The sequence below is a fragment of the Nylanderia fulva genome, unplaced genomic scaffold, assembly GCF_048542155.1.
Source record: "Nylanderia fulva isolate GAGA-0341 unplaced genomic scaffold, ASM4854215v1 Scaffold365, whole genome shotgun sequence".
NCBI lineage: Eukaryota > Metazoa > Arthropoda > Insecta > Hymenoptera > Formicidae > Nylanderia > Nylanderia fulva.
The window spans coordinates 50,325-72,478 of NW_028190439.1; the positions used below are offsets into that span (position 1 = coordinate 50,325).

The window sequence follows — 22,154 nt, forward strand, 5'->3', positions numbered from 1 at the left end:
TTTAGCCAAATCAAACTTACTTATTTTTCTTACATGTGCACTGTTATTAATAGGATCAGGTTCTTCGTCCATTATTATTAAGGATTTGCTTTTTGTTTTGAGATCGTACTTATCGGTGAGTATACTTACTTTCACCTTTGTGCCTTTGCATATAAAACTGTTTAATACAAATTTGTTTCTATATAAATTATAGAATTTTATTATTGGTATCATTTCTGTGCGTGAAAAAGTTAGTTTTCAATATGCAGACGCGTGTATATATTAATGCACAAATTGTGATATTAAAGTCTAACCTATTCTACATAAATTATTATCTGTAGTTATGTCAATAAGGAATACAAGTAAAAATATTTACATTAATATTGTAATAAATTTGATAGAAGATTTAAAGCGTACAGGTAAGTTTATTAAAATACGTCTCTAATCTTGTAATACATAAATAATATATATATATATATATATATTGTATATATATTTATATATAAATATATATATATATATATGTTTATGTTTCGGTACATGTTAGGACCATTTCAGAGAGGTAATGGCAAATACTAAGACTTTTGGCACATATTAGGACCGTCCCGATATTTTTCTATATGAAAAGTAATTTACCAGGCCCGGTACCAATATGTTTCAAGATATGTAATGTATCAAACCAGTACCAAAAATTAATTTTTATATTGTATATTATCAAGACCGGTACCAGTATTCACAATATATACAATGTAAAAAATCGGGTCTTTCCAATCTGAACAATTTCACGTTGCATAGCCTCTGTGACACTCATTATTTCCTAATGCTAACGAATGTTAATGTGCAATAATATGTTCAAAGAAATATTTATGACTATGTATTTCATTGCTTCTAATTTTGATTTGTATACAATGCACTACTGCTTAAAAAATACATGCAGATATATTACAATTAGAAAGGTAAATATGACTAAATTTAATAATTGATTTTGAGATCTACCGTGAAATATGAAAACTGATTTATTTGATGTAATGGCAACAAGCAGGTCCGGTCATATATAAATTATAACTTTAATTAATTTTAAACAGAAATAATGCATTTCCGTTTTCACGGTACTAGTTGAAGCTTAGAGAAATATTTATCAGTGACATATATGTTTTGATGCTTCTAATTTCGAATTTAATACAGTGCACTACTGTTCAAAGAAAGATATACGCAAAAATATTAGCTGTAGAAATGAATATAGTTAAATTTAGAAATTATTTTTGCGATATCGTATGCGATTACGTATCGTGAAATGTGGGTACCCATTTCTTCGATGTAATGGCAACAAGCAAGACCGCTCATTTAAATTACAACTTTAATTAATTTTAAACAGAAATTATGCATTTTCTTTTCAACGATACAAGTTAAAATTTACTTCAATTCCTTGTTTGATTGACTGTTATATAATGATAATTATAATTTACAAATTAACAGAGAAAATATTTTCGAGGTACAAAACTAAAAAGCATAAGCTTAGAAAAATATTATCGAAAATTAATTTTCCAACGTAAAACGAGCGTAGAAAATGTTAACATGTAGTACACAAACACACACACATACGTATAATTGCTTCCTCTCTATGTCCCAAATAGCAAACTGACGTCATTAAACCTCAATATGATGTCTAATTACGTCATTCGATCAAAAAGACATACGCTTGCTATACAGGATATTATTATTATAGAATATATTATTTTCGAAATTTTAAATATCGATCCGATATCTTGTGGAAACGAGATATATTACATTATACGGATATATCAAATGTGATGTACTTCGGCAAAAAGTATAGTAGCCCCTGTTGCTACACTGTCAATGTAGCACATAAATATTCTGTTGCTTCTAATTTTAATTTATACACAATGTATTACTGTTTAAAAAGTGATACACGCAAAGATATTATAGCTGAAAAAAATGAATATAGCTAAAATTATAAATTACTTTTGCGATAAATCGCGAAATGTGGAGACCGATCTCTTTAATGTAATGGCAACAAACAGGACCGCTCATTTATCTATCAGTAGCACATATACGTTCTGTTGCTCTTAATTTCGATTTGTACACAATGCACTACTGTTTAAAAAGTGATACACGCAAAGATATTACAGTTGCGAAGTGAATATAGCTAAATTTTTAAATTACTTTTATTTAATATTTAAATTAAATAATATATTTAAATTAAAACTTTAATAAATTTGAACAAAAATTCCGCGTATCCGTTTTAATGGTACAAATTAAAGTGTATGTCAATTCCTCGTCTAATTAGTTGTTAATGACGATTCTAATTACGAATTAGCGGAGGAAATCTTCAAAATTGAAGATCTACTAAACTGAAAAGTTTAAGCTTAGAAAAATATGTTTTTACGTGTAACATAAATTCATTCTCATGCTCTTAATTTCAATTTGTACACAAGGCACTACTATTTAAAGAAAAATACACGCAAAGATATTACAGCTGCGAAGATGAATATAGCTATATAAATGTAAAAATTACTTTTCGATGAAATGTGGGAACCGATTTCCTTGATGTAATGACAACAAACAGGACAGCTTATTTATCTGTTAGTAGCAGATATACATTCTGTTGCTTCTAATTTTAATTTGTACACAATGCATTACTGTTTAAACACTGATACACACAAAGATATTACCAGCTGCCAAGATCAATATAGCTAAATTTATAAATTACTTTTGTGATAAATCGTGAAATGTGGGGACCGATCTTCTTGATGTAATGGCAACAAACAGGACCGCTCATTTATCTATCATTTGCACATATACGTTATGTTGCTCTTAATTTCGATTTGTACACAATGCACTACTGTTTAAAAAGTGATACATGCAAAGATATTACAGCTGCGAAGATGAATATAGCTAAATTTATAAATTACTTTTGCGATGAATCGTGAAATGTGGGGACCGATCTCCTTGATGTAATGACAACAAACAGGACCGCTCATTTATCTATCAGTAATACATATACGTTCTGCTACACTTAATTTCGATTTGTACACAATGCACTACTATTTAAAAAGAGTGATACACACAATGATATTACAGCTACAATGATGAACATACTTAAATTTATAAATTATTTTTGCGATGAATCGTGAAATGTAGGGACCGATCTCCTTGATGTAATGACAACAAACAGGACCGCTCATTTATCTATCAGTTGCACATATACGTTCTGTTGCTCTTAATTTCGATTTGTACACAATGCACTACTGTTTGAAAAGTGATACACGCAAAGATATTACAGCTGCGAAGATGAATATTGCTGAATTTAGAAATTGTTTTTACGATATATCGTGAAATGTTGGGACCGATTTCCACGATGTAATAGCAACAAGCAGGACCGCTATATATTTTGAAATGTATGACCTGATTTTTACAATGTAATAGTGAAAATTATGTCTGCACATTTAATCTTGTTTTTTTAATTAAGTCATTGTTTAATTTTATTTTATAAATCTTTATTTTAATTTGTTATTTTAATTTGTTTTGATCTGAATTACTGTTTTAAATTTAAAGTATTATTTGAACAATAACTGTAAGAATTGCAGAGGGCGATATGATTGATTATCTATGGTCCGTATTCATAGTCCGTTCTTATACTTAAGATCGTCTTAAGACCTCGTTCAACCAATCAAATGGCCGCATAGCATCTCTTGATTGGTTGAACGATGTCGTAAGACGATCTTAAATATAAGAACGGATTATGAATACGGGCCTATATGTTGAATTGTTTTTTTTTCTTGTTACTTAATTCTGGTGACGATATTGTGTTTAATAGGTTAATAGGTTACAATTTTATTAAAGGTGCATATTTCGCTTGTTTACGACAAACTGATTCAGTTTGTAAATACTGGTTAGTAGTTTACTTATTTTTATGTTATATAACTTTTTTACGTAATCATGTTTTATATTATTTATCTTAAGTCTTATATTTCCTATGCATATATAATTGTTGAATCTTTGTTTTCCATACGGGAAAGTATTTCGTACATAAATTATTTGGTACAATATTTGAGAAATATGTGTATCCTCGCAGTTTTTTCATAAAATTCATTATTTTATTATAAAGGTTAGCATTAGGTTCGAAAACATTATTTTTTTCCAATGGATCATTAAATTGATTATGATATTAAATAATTTTTTATAATTACTACGTTTGTTTCACTGAAAATGATTTTCAATGATTAATTGTACAACATTTCATAAATAAATACAGTATTTTCTTAAAAGATGAATTAATTGTAAACGCTGAACTCGAGGTTCTTTTTGTTTCCAGTGTTGTTTCCAAATACAAAACATGTTTGCATTAATTTTATTTCCTGACAAAATGCGTTACATCTGTAAAAAAACAGACATAATAGAGAGAAAAGATGGTTGCAGCGTTAAGTATAAGGATGGCAAGCGATACGCTGGCAAAGTTATTGCCTACGAAGGTATATAGAATTATATTTGTAATACAAATGTAAAAAATAGTTTTACCTCTAACTTTATAGTATACATACAATACCAAAGTTTTTATTCCTATACATTATTCAAAAATAGATTAATATAACATTACATTATTGCTATTCAATTGAAAAATATTGTGTCAAAATTGTGTTACTTTTATATTTAAGAGAATATTCCATTTTGGCTATTGTTTGATTAAAGATTTATTAAATATCTGTTTATATTTGGTTTGTTATAACTGTTTTTTCTTTTACAATGTTTAGGTAGTTATGAAAAATTGGAAACTTTAAAAGTTAAAATTGAGAATAAAAATGACATAATGAAAAAAAAGATACCCAGTAAGTAAAATGTTCTATTATTACAAATTTATGTTTCTATAATTCTATAATTGCGAAGAAAAGCATAAGAACTAGAATATTGTTGTTTCATTTATACACAGTTACAGACTATAATAGCAATATTAATGCAAAAAGGTCAAGAAGAATTGCATTATTAAAAAATAAAGAAAATTTACATACTCTAAATGCAACTATTAAAAAGAAAAAGCGGGTTAAAAAATATGATGGTAATACAATTAACATACTCATTATTATTTATATTTGCATTTATATTTGCATTTTAGTTAACAATATTTATTCATTTTTTTAGTACCTAAACATAATGCTAACAAATTACAACAAAATAGCACACAAGATCGAAATGCATCCAACAGTATAAATAATATTGAGTCAATAAACAAAGAAGATATGCTGGAAATCTCGAATGACGCTGGTAAAAATGTTTCTTTGATTTAACTAAATTTTTCATCATTTTTGCATAGTTTCAGTATACTGTACTGTTATTTAAATATTATATCATTCAAAATAACTTGTTTAATTTGATTTTTACTTATTTTATAATTAATAAACATGCTGTTTTAAATTTATATTTACATTTTAGTTAATATAATACTCATATATTTTTTCAGTATCTAAATGCAACACGAACAAATTACAACAAAATACTATACAAAATGGAAATACGTCTAACAGTATAAATAATATTGAGTCAATAGACAAAAATATGCTGGAAATCTCGAATGACGCTGGTAAAAACGTTTCTTTAATCTAACTAAATATTTTTTATTATTTTTGCACAGTTTTAGTATACTGTGTTATTTAAACATTGTATTATTAGAAAGTAGTCAATAATAATACTTGAGTCAATAACGCTCTCGAATAACGCTGATAAGAATGATTCTTTCTAACTGAATATTTTTCTAACTGATTATTTTTACACAGTTTTAGTATACTATACTGTTATTTAAATATTTTATTATTAAAAATAACGTATTTTAGTTTAATTTTTATTTATTTTATAATTAATAATTATGCTTTTTAAGTATCTGTTGACAGGCAAAACAATAAAGAAAAAACAGATGCCTCAAATATTGCAAAATGTACAACAAATGAAAAGCTTGAAAATTTCAATAATATTAGTATAAATATTAATATTATTCTATTAAATTATTCTTTAGCCTAGATTGTGCTTATTAAGCTTTCAATAGTTTACTTTCTATTAAATTGGCTCTTATTTGTACTTGTTTATTTTATTAAATAGAGTTTTTATTAATATATTAATATTTTAAATTTAATAAAAGGTTTTAATATTACATATTTCAGCAAAAAGTCATTTGCCTATATAAAGTTAATAATATTAAAAATATTGTTTTATTATTTATTGCTTATAAATATCATTATTTTAGATGCGGAAACAAGTAATTATGAAAATGCAGAATTGTCTGCTTTTAATATTATGGTTCCAAATCTAACAAATAATTCTAATCAATATTTTGTAGAATCTACGATAGTTAGATTTTAACATAATTAGATTTTAACATAAGTCACTTAAATCAGCAAGGTAGAAGAAATATGTAGTATATTATGTATTTGATTGTTTTTTTTTATTTTATTAAATAATGTGAAGTTTATAATTTCTGTTCATTTCAGATTTTCAACAATTATCTATAAGTTTGGATTTTCTTAATAATTCTGATAATAACGGGTAATTCTTTTTCTTACAATTATCTGATATTAAACTAAAAACATTTTTTATTAAAATTAAAATGTGATGTAGGAATATTCTATTACCGCTTGATTTACAAACAGAACAAGAAATCTTTGATCCTCAAGCTATAAATAATGACTTTGATGATAGTCTTGAAGATGTATCATTTCCACCTCGCTTTAATTTAATAAATATACGAGAAGACGAAGATACAACAATTTCATCTTAAACCTATAATTTTATATAACAAAAAATCATTATTTTACAATTATATTACATTATTTTACATTATTTACAACCCATCAGACAAGTTTTAATTTGTAGTAGTAATTTTGATATTTTTATACATTACATATATACATTACATTTCATAACATGTAGGCACCATTACATGTACATATATTGAAGATAATTCTTTTTTTATGTTAAGTGAAAAGTAAACATATTATTTCTCATTACAGAAAGCGAAGATAAAGTAAGTCGTACTAGTTCAGTCAGTGAATCAAATGATTCATCTTATATGCCTGATTGCTCGGATATTTCTGGAAAAACAGTAAAAAAAAAATATAGAAGTTAATAATAATTCGAAAACTTCAATAAAAGATAAAAATCAAAATTTATCTGAAACATCACATAATACAACTTTAGAAAGCTCACTTCCTTTTGGACATAAAGTACCAGATGACACAAATATGATTGTAAAAACTGTAGAATCTGGAAATAAGAAAGATTTTTGTGTTTATTGCCAAACGGAACAATCAAAACTAAGTCGTCACCTCAGCAGAATACATAGAGATGTAAAAGAAGTACAAGACATTTTAAATGTTCCTAAGGGACGACCAGAGCGTAGAATCTTAATTAAAAAAACTTCGTAAAAATGGACATTATCTTTTTAATACCAATTCAGACATGAATACAGGTGAATTGAAAGTTATGCGACGTCCTAATGCTAAATATAATAAAAATGCTAGTAATTTTTCTATATGTCCTCAATGTAAAGGTAATTATTCCAAATCAGCCATTCGACATCATTACAGAAGATGCAGTAAACAAAATTCTGCGAAAAATAGAACTATATTATCAAAATCAAGACAAATTACAGGTCGAATTCACGAATCTGCGTGTAAAATTCTCCGAGAACGTGTGTTTCCAACATTGAGAGATGACAGTGTTACAAGAGTTATAAGATATGATGAATTGGTTATTAATTATGCAAACAAACTGTGTGAAAAGTTTCAAGATTCTCATTTTTATGATATAATTCGACAAAAATTACGTCAGATTGGTCGTCTACTTCTCGAAATGAAGAATCAAAATGATGAAATCGATGATCTTTTTACAATTTTTGTACCAAACCATTATGATGACTGCCTTAGGGCTGTTAGAGCTTCAGCAGGTTTAAATGAATTAGAAACTGGCTTTAAAACTCCATCACTGGCAACATCTTTAGGTACTTTGCTAAAACAACTCTGTAAGCGATGTATTACTATAATGATAAAAAGACGCGATAAAGAAAAACGAGAACTTGCAGAAGAATTTTTAAATCTATTAATAGAAGATTATTCATCTTTTATTTCTCGTACAGCTGTTGAAACTCAACATCAGAGAAAAAGACATTCAACAAAATTACTACCATCTCAAGATAATATTAAAATGTTAGAGCGTTATTTAAATGATACACTGAAAACATGTTACAACTCATTAAAACAAACATTTTCTTTAAAGGCTTAGAAAACATTAGCAGAAAGTTGTTTGTTGTCTATTTAGTTATTTAACCGACGTAGATTAGGAGAAATCGAACGTGCTTTAATTGAAGATTTCCAGAATTATGAATCAGTAAATGAAAATACAATAGGTACATCTTATTTATCGCTTAGCAATGAAGAAAAGAAAGCAGCACAAAAATATGTTCGATTTACTATGAGAGGAAAGTTAGGCCGCACTGTACCGGTTTATAATAGCTCAGTTGAAAGAGCAGTCGCCCGGCAAGCGAAAGGTCTCGGGTTCGATTCCCGATTCAGCGACTTTCGGATCTGTATTTTTCTCTTGCATTTACTTATTTCCGTAGGGGGGTGAAAGGGTTATTGAAATTAAATCTCAAATATGAGATTATTTCATATTTTAAAACTCTTGGCCGTGACCAAGTAAAATTTGGTGCCTTGTGCACAGATACTTCATCCTAACGAAAAATTTAGTTTCGTTAGGATAACGCACTGTCATCCGCGAGTTGGCTTTTATTGCCTGTCTTATATCTTTAAATTTATATTTATATCAAAATTGTTGTGCATTTCCACAAGAACTGTTAAATATATTTGTTAAACATTGTGAACAGTTAACGGCCGAGAATTCTTAATCTATAATGTACACATATTATGTCATTTAGCTGATGATGTGCAGATTTATGGGCCATTAGATTTATTTTCATGTTTCTCGTTCGAGAATTATCTTGGCCAGATTAAAAATTTAATAAAATCTCCTAATTATCCTTTGCAACAAATTGGTCGTAGATTACACGAAATAAATGTAGCATTAGAGCATAATTTACCTAAAATAGAAAAACAGTCTATTCATGCTATAGAAAATAATTTGAGTCCATTACCTGAAAAATTTAAAAGCGTTTTCTATAAGCAATTTAAAAAATTTAAACATAGTTTTTTTACTATTTCAACACATTCTTATTAAAGTGCAAATTCGTATTGTTTAATGAAAAATAATATACTCATTCAAATTCAAAATATTGTTGTTACAAGCCTACAAGAAATATTTATTGTTGGAAAATATTTTACATCCTACGATTCTTTATATAAGTATCCCCTAGATTCAAAAGAATTAAATATTTATGTTGTAAAAAATTTAACTTTTGAATCTGATATATGGCCTTTTCATGATATACTTGCAAAGTGTATTGTGTTTCCTTTTGATAATTGTTGGGTTTCTTTTCCTATTATTCATACATATTAAATGAATATTAGAGCAAAACGTTAGAATAAAAGAAGAATAAAATTTTGGATTAAAATATTTACTTTTAATTTAAAATTTTTTTTTTATTTAAAGAAACATATAATATATATATATATATATATATATATTATATAGTTAAAAATTAAAATAAGTGAGCTTAAGGGGATGCCGCAGGTCTACTTTTACCGGCCGAACGATTATATTTTTCCAACACCAAGAAGTTTTTATTGCGTTAATAGAATAACAAATGCTTTTTCACGATTAAAGTTAATACAATAATAAAGTACGCAGCTGTCTCAATTTGTGATCAAAAGACAAAAAATTTTTAAATACGAGTTTTTTTTCTGGCTTCTCGCGTCACGTCATAACAATATTTGCTTGTATAAAAGTTTCACAATTTATACGTACAAAATAAGACCGCTTCGTCCAAAAGATTGCATAAAGGAATATTAGTAAGCTTGCAGAAATAAGTTTAGAAGTCTAATAAAAAAGGTGTTGGAATATTTCATTCACATGTGTATGTGCGAAATGACATTTGGGAATAATACAGAGCAGAAAATTAGTTGCGCGATGTCGCGATAGATGGAGCTGCAATCGTGCAGTTAGACAAGGACAGACAGTCATATTATCTTCGTCTCTCTCATGCTGTCTTGTCTTCTGACCACGGTGTGTATACGACCGTGCTTCTGACACTTTCTCTCTCTCTCTCTCTCTCTCTCTCTCTTCTCTCTCTCTCTTTCAAATTGCTCGTTCATAATTGTATGCGAGTGATTTGAGAGAGAGAAAATATGCTTTCTAAAAGTATGTAGATATAATATGCCAATATTATATATGTGTGTGTATATATATAATCCGCGCGTATTATACGTTGATATGATCTACTGTGCGACGCCTCACTCACGTCGCGCGGTGCTATGCACGTTCATACGCGTAAAAAGCAGCGTATACTTGAGTTTGTGTGTTGTCCACACCATGGGACGAAAATATGACGCCAAACATTTGCCCCTTTCGAAACGTAGAGTTTCCTTCAAGAAGGGCTGGATGTACAGGTTAGTTTATTTATATACATTTTCTATATATGCATACATACACATATATATATATATATACATACATATATATAATATATACACATACCTATTGATTTATTTAGCAATCTGTCTATCTATCGAACTATCTATCATCTATCGATCAACCTATCTATCTATCTATCTATCTATCGATCTATCTGTCTCTTTTCTCTTTTCTACATTGCATTCTTTTATATATGCAGACGTATATAATAATTTTTTTTTAAATATTGTACATTACAAAAGTAAAAATAATTAAATTTATAATCTAAAAATATATAAAAATCTTTTATGAATATAATAATTACAAAGTTTTAGTAGATAATTTTTTGTAATAAATAAATGATTTATATAATTTATTCTTATCTAACTACTGCTCTGTTTTGATAATAATAGTATTATTATGTATTCAATCTCTAAAATACTTTTATATAAATCATTTATTACAAAGAATTATTTACTTTATAATCAATTATAATTATTATCACCCGTATGAAAAAATATTATAAGGAAACTATAAAGAAAAATACTGGAAAACTACTGAGAGCAATATAGAAAAACTATTTAAACACTATTGAAAAATACGGGAATACTATTGTGTGCGTATTGCAACACTATTAAAAAACTATTGTAAACCTATTCGTGAAGTATAGTGTCATTCCCTGTAGTATTTTCGTCAAGAACTATTGAACAATTGTAACAAAACTATTTATGAATTATTCGAGCAAAATTTAATTATCTATTTCAGTGACAAAGAAATGAGACTGTAATCAGATTTAATATATTTGTATTTCACAAATATTATTACAATGCATGTGTAATAATATAATATAAAACATCTTGAAACATAACAGTATTATCAGTCAATTCTCGATTTATCACAGACAAAATGATAAGTTGTAATACAATTTATGATATTTAAAAATAAATAGTTCTACTATTTATGTTTACAATACAATATTATTTATATTAAACACATACAAGAATATATAAATTTAAACTTATAAAGAATTTCACACTTATGATTAAAATAATAAAAATATTGATTAATCAATTTCTACAGTATTTACCAAAGGCACAATATATAATTTATCTTCTTTATAAAATATACTACAACACTTTTTATCAAAGTCTGAAGGAAAACAAATAATATCATTATTTGTTTCTCGTGCTATAAATGAAAACATTTTCGTTGATATACCTTTGTGCTTACAAAGTTCTTCGTCTAATATTTGAAATTTTTTACCAAGGACAATATAGTGTGTTGTTTCTAGTATATTAATTAAAATTAGACCTGAAATTAGCATTAATTTTCCATTATGTAATATCACTGTGCTATTGTTTCTTTTAATAAGACGAGAATATTTGTAACTATGATAAAAAGTATTTTTATAAGAAAATCTATAAAATAACTTAACGTTTTCTGTTATTGTTTCTTGTAATAACTGCTCAACCAACAATTTTTGAGACAATGATAAAGTTATATCTGCAGGTTTTCCAAATATTCTCAAGTCATCTCCATATCTTATACATTTTATAATTTTAGTTTCTTTCATAATGTTTTTAAACAATTTTTTTCCTTCTTTACTACAATTAGGCTTACTAAAGATTTCTGAATTTTTTTTTATATATCTTATTCTGGAATAAATTTTACAAATTTGTGATGGCACGTATTGACTTCCATGAAACATTTTTGCTATTATACCATTAAAATGCTCAAATGGAAATGCTGACCATGCCCATACAGCACCGTATTTTCTTACATAGTCTGGCATATGTAGCATCATATGTACATTATATTTCATGTTTTCTTTTCCATAAAGTAACTCGATATTTAAAACAAATTGATGAAGTGCTTTTTTCCGCTTTATCAAACTCATTGTCTGTAAATTTTGTTTTGGAAAATATATAAATGCTATATACAAACAGTAACCAATGTTTAACATATTTCCGTGGCATTATATCAATCAAGCAAATGAGCGAATAATATAATAAAAAAGATTTCCATTCGTTTGCCTCCCATTTTTTATTTTTTATGGATTGTGGCGTTCTTGTAATTTCACATGGAGGCCGTATAGCCAATAATTTATTATTAAATTCACTCACTCTTAAACCTAAATACCAATCTTTATTACTATTAGCTGAGTCCAACCACAATTGTCCAAATAATTTTTTTACACCTCATAAAACTGAATGCATATATTCTGGTGGAAAAAAATGAATAATATGAAAAGTAGATAAAAACATTACTATTGAAGGTCCTTTAACACCTTTATTGGTCTTCCTTCATTAATAGCTTTCTCAACGTATTTATAATGCTGCTTCATCCTTCGCATTGCTTTTTTATCACCAGAATATATACGTATCTGACCTCTTCTGATTGAAATTTGTTCCCCTTTATGGAGACAATAGGAACATCCATATATACCATTAAATTGTTTTATGTTTTGAATAAGTGGTCTAGCTACTGTATCTACACTTGCGAGAAGTGCATAAACTTTTATGTGTATAGGTTCTTTGTGTTCAAGTGTGGCACACCAAAACCCGTTGGTTTGTAATTCCAAAAGTTCATCTATGAATGGACGCAAGAACAAATCCATTGGTGGTTTTTTCTTATAAAACCATAATCCACAAAGCAAAATATTTTCTCTTCTAAGTCGGTATGGTAATTCATTTATACATACTTGAATGGGCCATATATTGTACATGGATGAATTAAATATTTCTACACCATCTGTATTCCATTGAATAGTAATATCGTTGTCACATATAACATTTTGTTCTTTTAAATGACGATAAAGTGTTCCATCTACGATATCACTTTCAATGGGACAAGTTTTTCTACATTGTGTAAATAATTTAGAATTTAATAATTCAATCAACTGCGGTTTTAATGGAAAATGATAAAAAAAATTAAAATTTTTTTGTAATTGGATTTGTTCGTAACGTTCTTTACAATTATTACATTCAATAATAATATCATGATGAAATGTCAATATAGTAAAACACGTTGGACAAAAATAATATTTACAAGAAATCACCTTTGGAAAGAACTGTAGAAAATGATACTTTGAGTGATGCACTTTAAATGGCAAATGGCAATCAATAATTTGAAGTAAAGCTTGCAATCCGGTGTCAGTCAATTTGTTTTTAACTGCCAAACTCATTAGTAATAATTGGCTTTCCTCTTTACTTAAATCACATCCTTCATATATGGGAAATTCAATGTGTTTCTGCAAGAAAATAATATATGCTTATGTATATACATAGTCTATTTTTATATACATATATATAAGTATATGTATATATATATATGTATATACATATATACATGGTATCCGCTAATAATCATATTTTTGATTCTATACAGGTAGAAGGTATCAAACTGAACAAATAAAATTTAAAAATTTTTACAATAATCGATGAATTAAAAAACTTGCCATAAATATAACATAGTTAAGTTCTGATTTTATATACCACATGTATTGAAAAAAGGAATACTTTTTAAAGAAAAGAATGTTTTTTAAAAAATGTTCATTTTTCTCACTTTTGCACACATCTGATATGTAAAATTTGAACTTTGCTTTGTATTGTAAAATTACCTGCAAATGTTTTTGATATTCTTGATTTTCATTTTCTTCATTATCAGAATTATATTTTCATAAATCTCTCCATTATCGCTATAAAAATTAATTTCATTATTGTCATTTTCCTTGTTAGAAGTATAACAATCATTTCCATCTTCAAAAAAATTATCAGAATAATATTCATCTTCATCTTTAAAAGAATATCATGTTCATCTTCATCTTCAGATAAGTAATAGTGTTCATTTCCATCTTCAGCTAAATAATCCTGTTCATCTCTGTCTTCTTCAGATTCACTACTTTTATTTTCATTGTTACATTCAGTATTGTGAATCATGTTTACTTCTTCAAAAGATTCTGGAAAGAATGCTCTTCAATTGTCATATCACTTTGTTCACACGAATTAATTTCTTCATTAAGGTACATTTCCATCTACAAATTATATATAAATATGTACAAATGTGAAAAGTGAAAAATTTCTCAGCGATTCCATCAATCACGCCTTGATTTCCACAATGAAAATATTCACTTTCACGTTTTCACTCTAAACCAAGTTTTTACTTATCTTACATGATCGATATCCTGATGTTTAGATCACTTTATATAAAGCAAATAGAAAAAGAAAAATATGACTACCTGTGTCGCTATTTCTGTTCTTTTGCTCTTACTACGCGAGAATATTTTGTTGTTGTGGGAATTCTTCAGAGTCGTCTGTTAGATATCTTTATAAGGTCCTCTTTTTCCTTTTGCCATTATTTATAAATACATAGACGTTCCTTCTATTTTTTTGTGTGCAATAGTTCCTCAACTTGTTGCTTAATATTTTCAGCAAAATATGTATGTTCCGTATATTATCACTCGTTTACTTTATTTTACATTTGTGTAACACCGACCAAAATTTCACAATCTATTGTAATGTATACGATACTCTTTCTCAAAAATACGAACAACTTAATCTCCATTCGAGCGATGCATAAACCAATGTCGTAAAAAATAAGATGGCTACAATATTTCTGCCCGCTGCCTACTGCCCGCTATCAGAGCATGTGGAGGGGGTACGCAACAAAGAAGAAGTTGAATCAGATACCGTTAAACCGCACATGCGTACACATATGTATATCTCCTCCTATAGGTGCGTTCCGTTTCACGCATATGCGCGCATTTATCTATAATATACGTCACAATGTACTATAGAAAATGCGCGCATATGCGTAAAACGGAACGCACCTTATGTCTATGTCTGACAGCGGACAGTGTCAGTTATTATTTTAGCGCGTTTTATTTGGGCGCCATTCAATCTCAAGCAAGATCTAGGTATCGATTCTGTAATTTCTTCTAAAGTAAAAATGTGAAAAGTGAAAAATTTCCGCCAATCACCAAATTGAATTTAAAATGAAATCGATATGCGATTGGTGGAAATTTTCACTTTTCACGTTTCACTTTAGAAAAAGTTACAGAATCGATACCCTAGTGCGTCACTCATATTCCTGAGGAAAGAGCGTATCACACGCATTGGTTAACGATTTTTTGAATCAGTGTTATACATAAATATAAGAAGGAAGTGTGAACGAGAGCGACAATAATACACCATCAAACTGACAAATTTAGCATAACAATAAGCAAGAGGCAAAGCCAAGTTGAGAAAAGGAAATGGATAATAACAAATGTCTTTTGTTGGAATTTGTTAACGAAGATAAAAAAATTGCTGTCGGTTATCAAGATTGGTTGCAAGATAAAATAAGTGGAGAAAAAAAATACTTAGATATAATCGAAAAGAAAAGTGAAGTAAGTAAAATAAAATGGCCTAATTGTGACATTGCACCAGCGTTGATAATGAAAAAAAGAGTGAAAACATGTGAATGGAAGACAGTTGTAGCAAGGATACTTTCCTTTTGGTGGTATGTATATACATATATAACTAATATACATATACAGTGCTGGACAAATTAAATCATAACACTTTACAATAAATTGAATTTGTTAGTGTAACTGTTTTTTAACAAGACAAATGGATTATTAGGGTACAGAAAAATCAAAGCATTTCAAAGTATTTAAATAAAGGAAATATGAAATAACAAAATTGTTTTTAATTTTTATTGTAAAAAAATTATTCAATATTGTTAAAAAAATAGTTACACTTAACAAATTCATTTATTATAAAGTGTATGATTTATTTTGTCCAGCAACTGTATATAACAAGATATTTTTAAAATCAATTATAATTTATACTTATAGCATTATAGCTTATAGCATTATACTATTTTTATTCAAATTTAAGAATGGACCAAAATGTGCCAAAAACGAGACAATTTGGAAATATATGGAATTTTAGAAGCAACTAAAGAGGAAAGAAAATCAATGTGTAAGAAACAATGAGCGATGATGAAGAGCCAGAGGATAGTCAGAGAAAAAAGGTTGTTACGTTCACTAAATTTTATAAATTCTTTCTTATTATTTATATTACTTGTGTTCTTAATATATATAATCTTTATTTTCTCTAAAAATAGAAATACAAAAAAAAAAGAGATGAACATTGAAACCAAATCTTCAAAATTATGGAAAGAATTGAAAACACGTAAAACACAAGTACTATAGTAAATTTTCTTTATATTTATATTTGAAAAAAGTAATATAATATTCCAACATTAATTTTGAATTTTTTTTAATGTAGATAGAAGTCCGAACAATCTTCAGATGATGACAGCTCTTCAAAAATGTCCGCAACATTTTATACAAGAGAACAAAACTTTGAAAAAAGAAAATAATGACTTAAAAAACGAAAATGTGGCACTACGTATTTCACTTGCTGTATAGAAGTATGTATCTTATTTGAAATTATATATTATTTTACATACTACATAAGCAAAATATGTTACAAAGAACTAATTTTATATTTAATTTTTAGATTTGCCGAAAATAAACAATTTGGTGGAAACCATACTTCTTAAAACAGAAAAAATACATGATAAAATAGATTTAATTACGGATTCCAACGGAAACAATTTGATGGAAATGACATACTTCTCACAACAGAAAAAATATACAAAAATGATTTATTTGCGAAGGTAAAAATATATATATTAAAATATCTTTAAAAAAATCTATCATTAATTTTTTTATACAATTAAAAATTTCGTATATTTTATTTTGTTCAATGGAATCAATTTTATATGTAACGAAATATTTTTCTAATTTATTATTATTTATAAGAAATTATTAATAAGTTTAAATAAAAATTTAATTTGTATTAATATTAAAATATATAATAATATTAATATTATTAATAATTATTAATATTAAATTTTATTATAAATTAAAAAAATGTATATAATACTCAGAAATAAATATTTTATCGGCTCTAGATATAAACATGATGTGTTCTAAAATCGGCCTAAGAGCCAAAGCACGAAAAATTAATTAATTAATTAATTTTTCGTGCTTTGGCTCTTAGGCCGATTTAGAACACATCATGTATATAATACTGTTTGTAAAATTGTATAAAATATTATGTATATTTTCACGTTTATACAGAATTTATAATTCATATTTAAATTTACATTATATAATTCATATAATTTTTTTGTTATATATTTATAGAAAAATAATAGTGAGGCTACAAATAATATAATAGAACTGACGTCAAATAAAGAACTTCTCAACAATTGTAAGCATAATTTTCATATATTTGTTATACACTTTTTGTTTAATAGAAATAATTAACTTATTTTTTTATTTATAGGAAAAAAATGATTAATCTCGGTGGGAAGGTGTTTTAGTAAATGCTGGTCGTCTTCGAAATTGTAATAGAAGTAGTATTTCGCAATACACATGCGATTTATTATCAGTGGTTTTTTCCAAAGAAGAACTGGCAACATCCAGTTTGACAGGAAAAATTGCCAATACTATGAAAGGAGCAAATATAACACCTAAACCAGCTTTAAATTCAAACGTCTTGAGGCAATTGAAGGTAACAATCTCAAGTGAAAAACTTTTGTTGTTTTATATATGAATAATTTGCAATTCATAGATTTAATATTACATATCACATATATTTTATAATCAAAATAGAATATACATGTTAATTTCAATATTATACATATTAATTTTATTAATATATTTTAAAATTCCCTAAAAATTATTACTTTTTATTATTACAGCACACGTGTTTTCAATATTGAGTGCAATAAAGACACTCAAAAACTTTTTAAAGCAGCTGTCAGACAAAAAATGTAATAATGCTACACCTCGAGCAAGCAGAAGAAACCAAGAAGATGACAATTAAATAACTTTTCTCGAGTAGTTACTCTGCAAGTACTGTTAATTTATTTTTAATGACTTAAAAGAAATTAGCATTGGTCCCTATTAAACCAAAATGTTTTTTTTTAATTTTGTACTAAAAGATGTTTTTTTTAATTTTTTACATATAATTTATGAGTGTCTCAAAAAACTATTGGTTGAGCAGTTATTACAAAAAACACAGAAAACATTAAGTTATTTTATAGATTTTCTGATAAAAATACTCTTTAGATAAGAAAATAAATTATTATATTGTGCCTTTCGGTACTGTTGAAATTGATAATCAATATTTTTATTATATTTTTATTATATTAATATAAGTGTGAAATTCTTTATAAGTTTAAATTTATATATTCTTGTATGTGTTTAATATAAATAATATTGTATTGTAAACATAAATAGTAGAACTATTTATTTTTTAAATATCATAAATTGTATTACAACTTATCATTTTGTCTGTGATAAATCGAGAATTGACTGATAATACTGTTATGTTTCAAGATGTTTTATATTATATTATTACACATGCATTGTAATAATATTTGTGAAATACAAATATATTAAATCTGATTACAGTCTCATTTCTTTGTCACTGAAATAGATAATTAAATTTTGCTCGAATAATTCATAAATAGTTTTGTTACAATTGTTCAATAGTTCTTGACGAAAATACTACAGGGAATGACACTATACTTCACGAATAGGTTTACAATAGTTTTTTAATAGTGTTGCAATACGCACACAATAGTATTCCCGTATTTTTCAATAGTGTTTAAATAGTTTTTCTATATTGCTCTCAGTAGTTTTCCAGTATTTTTCTTTATAGTTTCCTTATAATATTTTTTCATACGGGTAGATAGGCCTGTTTATACACATACACATATATATTGTGTGTAAGTGTGTGAAGAGTTTCCTTCAAGGGCTGGATGTACAGGTTAGTTTAGTTATATACATTTTCTATAATATAGCATACATACACATACCTATATATATATATAATAATATATATATATACACAAAGTGTCCCAAAAAGAATCGGAACACTGAAAATTCTCGAAAAGTATACGTTTTACAGAAAAATGTTTCAGACAAAAGTTATAAAAAATGTATTTATTGATCTTATCAGTTTGGACCTTGGACGGCGTTACCAAGGTCAGAATAAGGTCACTTTGAATTTTTTAGATGGAATCTATAATTTTTATTACATATTCTTGTAGCTTATTTGGAGAGTTTTCCAAAACACTAATAAAATATTTTTTATGGAGTACTCTTTGATTTATAAAGGCTAACAATTTTTTGACATAAAATGTAAAATATCTTTGTAAAATATTCCATTTTTCGGTAATCATATCTTTACGGACTAATGAGACCAATGAATTGGTGTAAAAAAACACATAGTTGCTTATAAAAAAAAGTATGCTGTTGCATATTGAATATTACATATTCAATTATCTGTTTTCTTTAATAAATTGATTTTTTATTAATACTGTACAAAAAAAGTAGGTATGATTATCAAAAGTGGATATTTTATAAAGATATATTTTATGTCAAAAAATTGTAGCTTCTAACCTTTATAACTCAAGAGCACTTTATGAATAATAATTTTATTATAGTGTTTTGGAAAGCCCTCGAGATAAGCTACAAGAATATGTAATAAAAATATAGGATTCCATCTAAGAATTTAAGGTAACCTTATTCTGACCATTGGTAACACTGTCCAAGGTCAAACTGATCAGATCAATGAATAGATTTTTTATAACTTTGCTAAAACTTTTTTCTGTAAAACGTATACTTTTCGAGATTTTCAGTGTTCCGATCTTTTTGGGATACCCTGTGTATATATATATATATATATTATATATGTTGTGTGTGTGTGTGTGTGTGTGTGTGTGTGTGTGTGTGTGGTGTGCGTGGCGCGTGTGTGTGTGTGTATATATATATATATATATATAAGAAATAAAGGGGGTATCAGTAGAATATCGCAAAAAATTTATAGATAAGAAAATCTTGCAAATTTAAATCATCTTATTTTTGAATGATCTCAAGAATACAAAGTTTCACTGTGGATATCACGTTGCAGGACATCCTGCGTATATATACACTAACTACATACATACTACATACATACATTCATATAACAGGGTGTCCCATAATTCGCGAACCACCGGGAATGGGCAGATAGAGCGTGTAAACTGGAATAGAAAAGTCCTGTATCCATTTTGCGATATTCGCAATAATTATTGAGTTATTAACTAAAATATCTAAACAATGAGCGGGTAGAAAGCGGTAGCCGACTCGGTGTGCATGTCGGTGACTTATTTGTTATATGCCGCTTAGTATCAAAGTATCATCTTATCTTACTTTTCGGCGCCACTACATTGGTCGCCGCTTGCTGCATGACGCCGCCTCTCGATCAAATAATGCTTTCTACCTGCTTATTCGTTTAGATATTTTAATAAATAACTTAATAATTATTGCGAATATCGCAAAATGATACAGGACTTTTCTATTCAGTTCAACACGCTCTATCTGCCCATTCGCGGTGGTTCGCGAATTATGGGACACCCTATATATATATATATATATATACATATATATGTATATATGAATGTATGTATGTATGTGTATATATACGCAGGATGTCCTGCAACGTGATATCCACAGTGAAACTTTGTATTCTTGAGATCATTCGAAAAATAAAGATGATTCTAAAATTTGCAAGATTTTTTCATCTATAAAATTTTTGCGATATTCTAATGATACCTCCTTCATTCTTATTCAATATTTATGGGGTTCAATTGTTATAAATTTTTTTTACATAATATATATATATACATATTTTCTAAAAGTAACAATTTCTGAAAAATAAAGCAGTCTCTTGCTTATTTTAAATAGTTGTTAGTAGTAGAAATATTATAGTAATAATAAATAGTAGTTACAATAGTACAATAGTAATAATAATAGTTTATAAAGTTGCAGTAGTAACAAAAAAAGATATTTCATGCCAAAGATGATCCATTCGTTTGCTAGTTGCTTTAAAAATATCTTCTCCCAGAACGATTTTGCATGTGCGTTCTGGTTATTAAAAAAAGATATTTTACATCAGAGACGATTTATTCGTCTGTTAGTTGCTTTTAAAAATATCTTCTACCAGAACGATTTGCATGTGCGTTCTGATTATTAAAAAAAGATATTTTACATCAGAGACGATTTATTCGTCTGTTAGGTTGCTTAAAAATATCTTCTCCCAGAACGATTTGCATGTGCGTCTGGTTATTAAAAAAAGATATTTTATATCAGAGACGATTTATTCGTCTGTTAGTTGTTTCTAAAATATCTTCTCCCAGAACGATTTGCATGTGCGTTATTAAAAAAAAAGATATTTTATATCCTCATATAATTGAAGCAAGTTGTAACGACAAAAGCTTACAAATTATTGGAGAAAATTGCAGTAATCACTGGCGATTGTATTTCTTTTGACGGCACCAAGCTTCGAGTGTACGACAATCTATCTGGCTGTACATACGAAACATGAAGGCTAAGAAAAAAATTACATTCATCGCCGGTTATCCACAAATAAATAAAAATAATATAATATTTGAAAACGTTCAAACACAACCTGATGGTATATGTTGTGGGAATCTTTGCTGCTGCATTTGCTACAACTATAGCTTAGGAGAAAATCCTGGTATAGACAATTCTGCTGAAA

The 22,154-nt window shown here is 27.3% G+C and overlaps 1 protein-coding gene and 1 pseudogene across 2 annotated transcripts; both read right to left on the reverse strand.

The window, feature by feature from the left end:
* Window positions 1-11,505: 11,505 nt before the first annotated feature.
* On the reverse strand, window positions 11,506-13,137 carry LOC146722130 (uncharacterized). Its single transcript, XM_085485400.1, is given in 3 exon segments — window positions 11,506-12,439; window positions 12,441-12,745; window positions 13,104-13,137. Coding segments are annotated over 3 exon segments (1,167 nt in total). The 3' UTR covers window positions 11,506-11,611.
* LOC146722131 (uncharacterized) lies at window positions 12,991-14,349 on the reverse strand (annotated as a pseudogene). Its single transcript, XR_014925327.1, has 2 exons — window positions 14,168-14,349; window positions 12,991-13,798 (listed from the first exon to the last, which is right to left on the reverse strand). The product of XR_014925327.1 is annotated as an uncharacterized LOC146722131 (transcript).
* Between the last annotated feature and the right edge of the window lie 7,805 nt (window positions 14,350-22,154).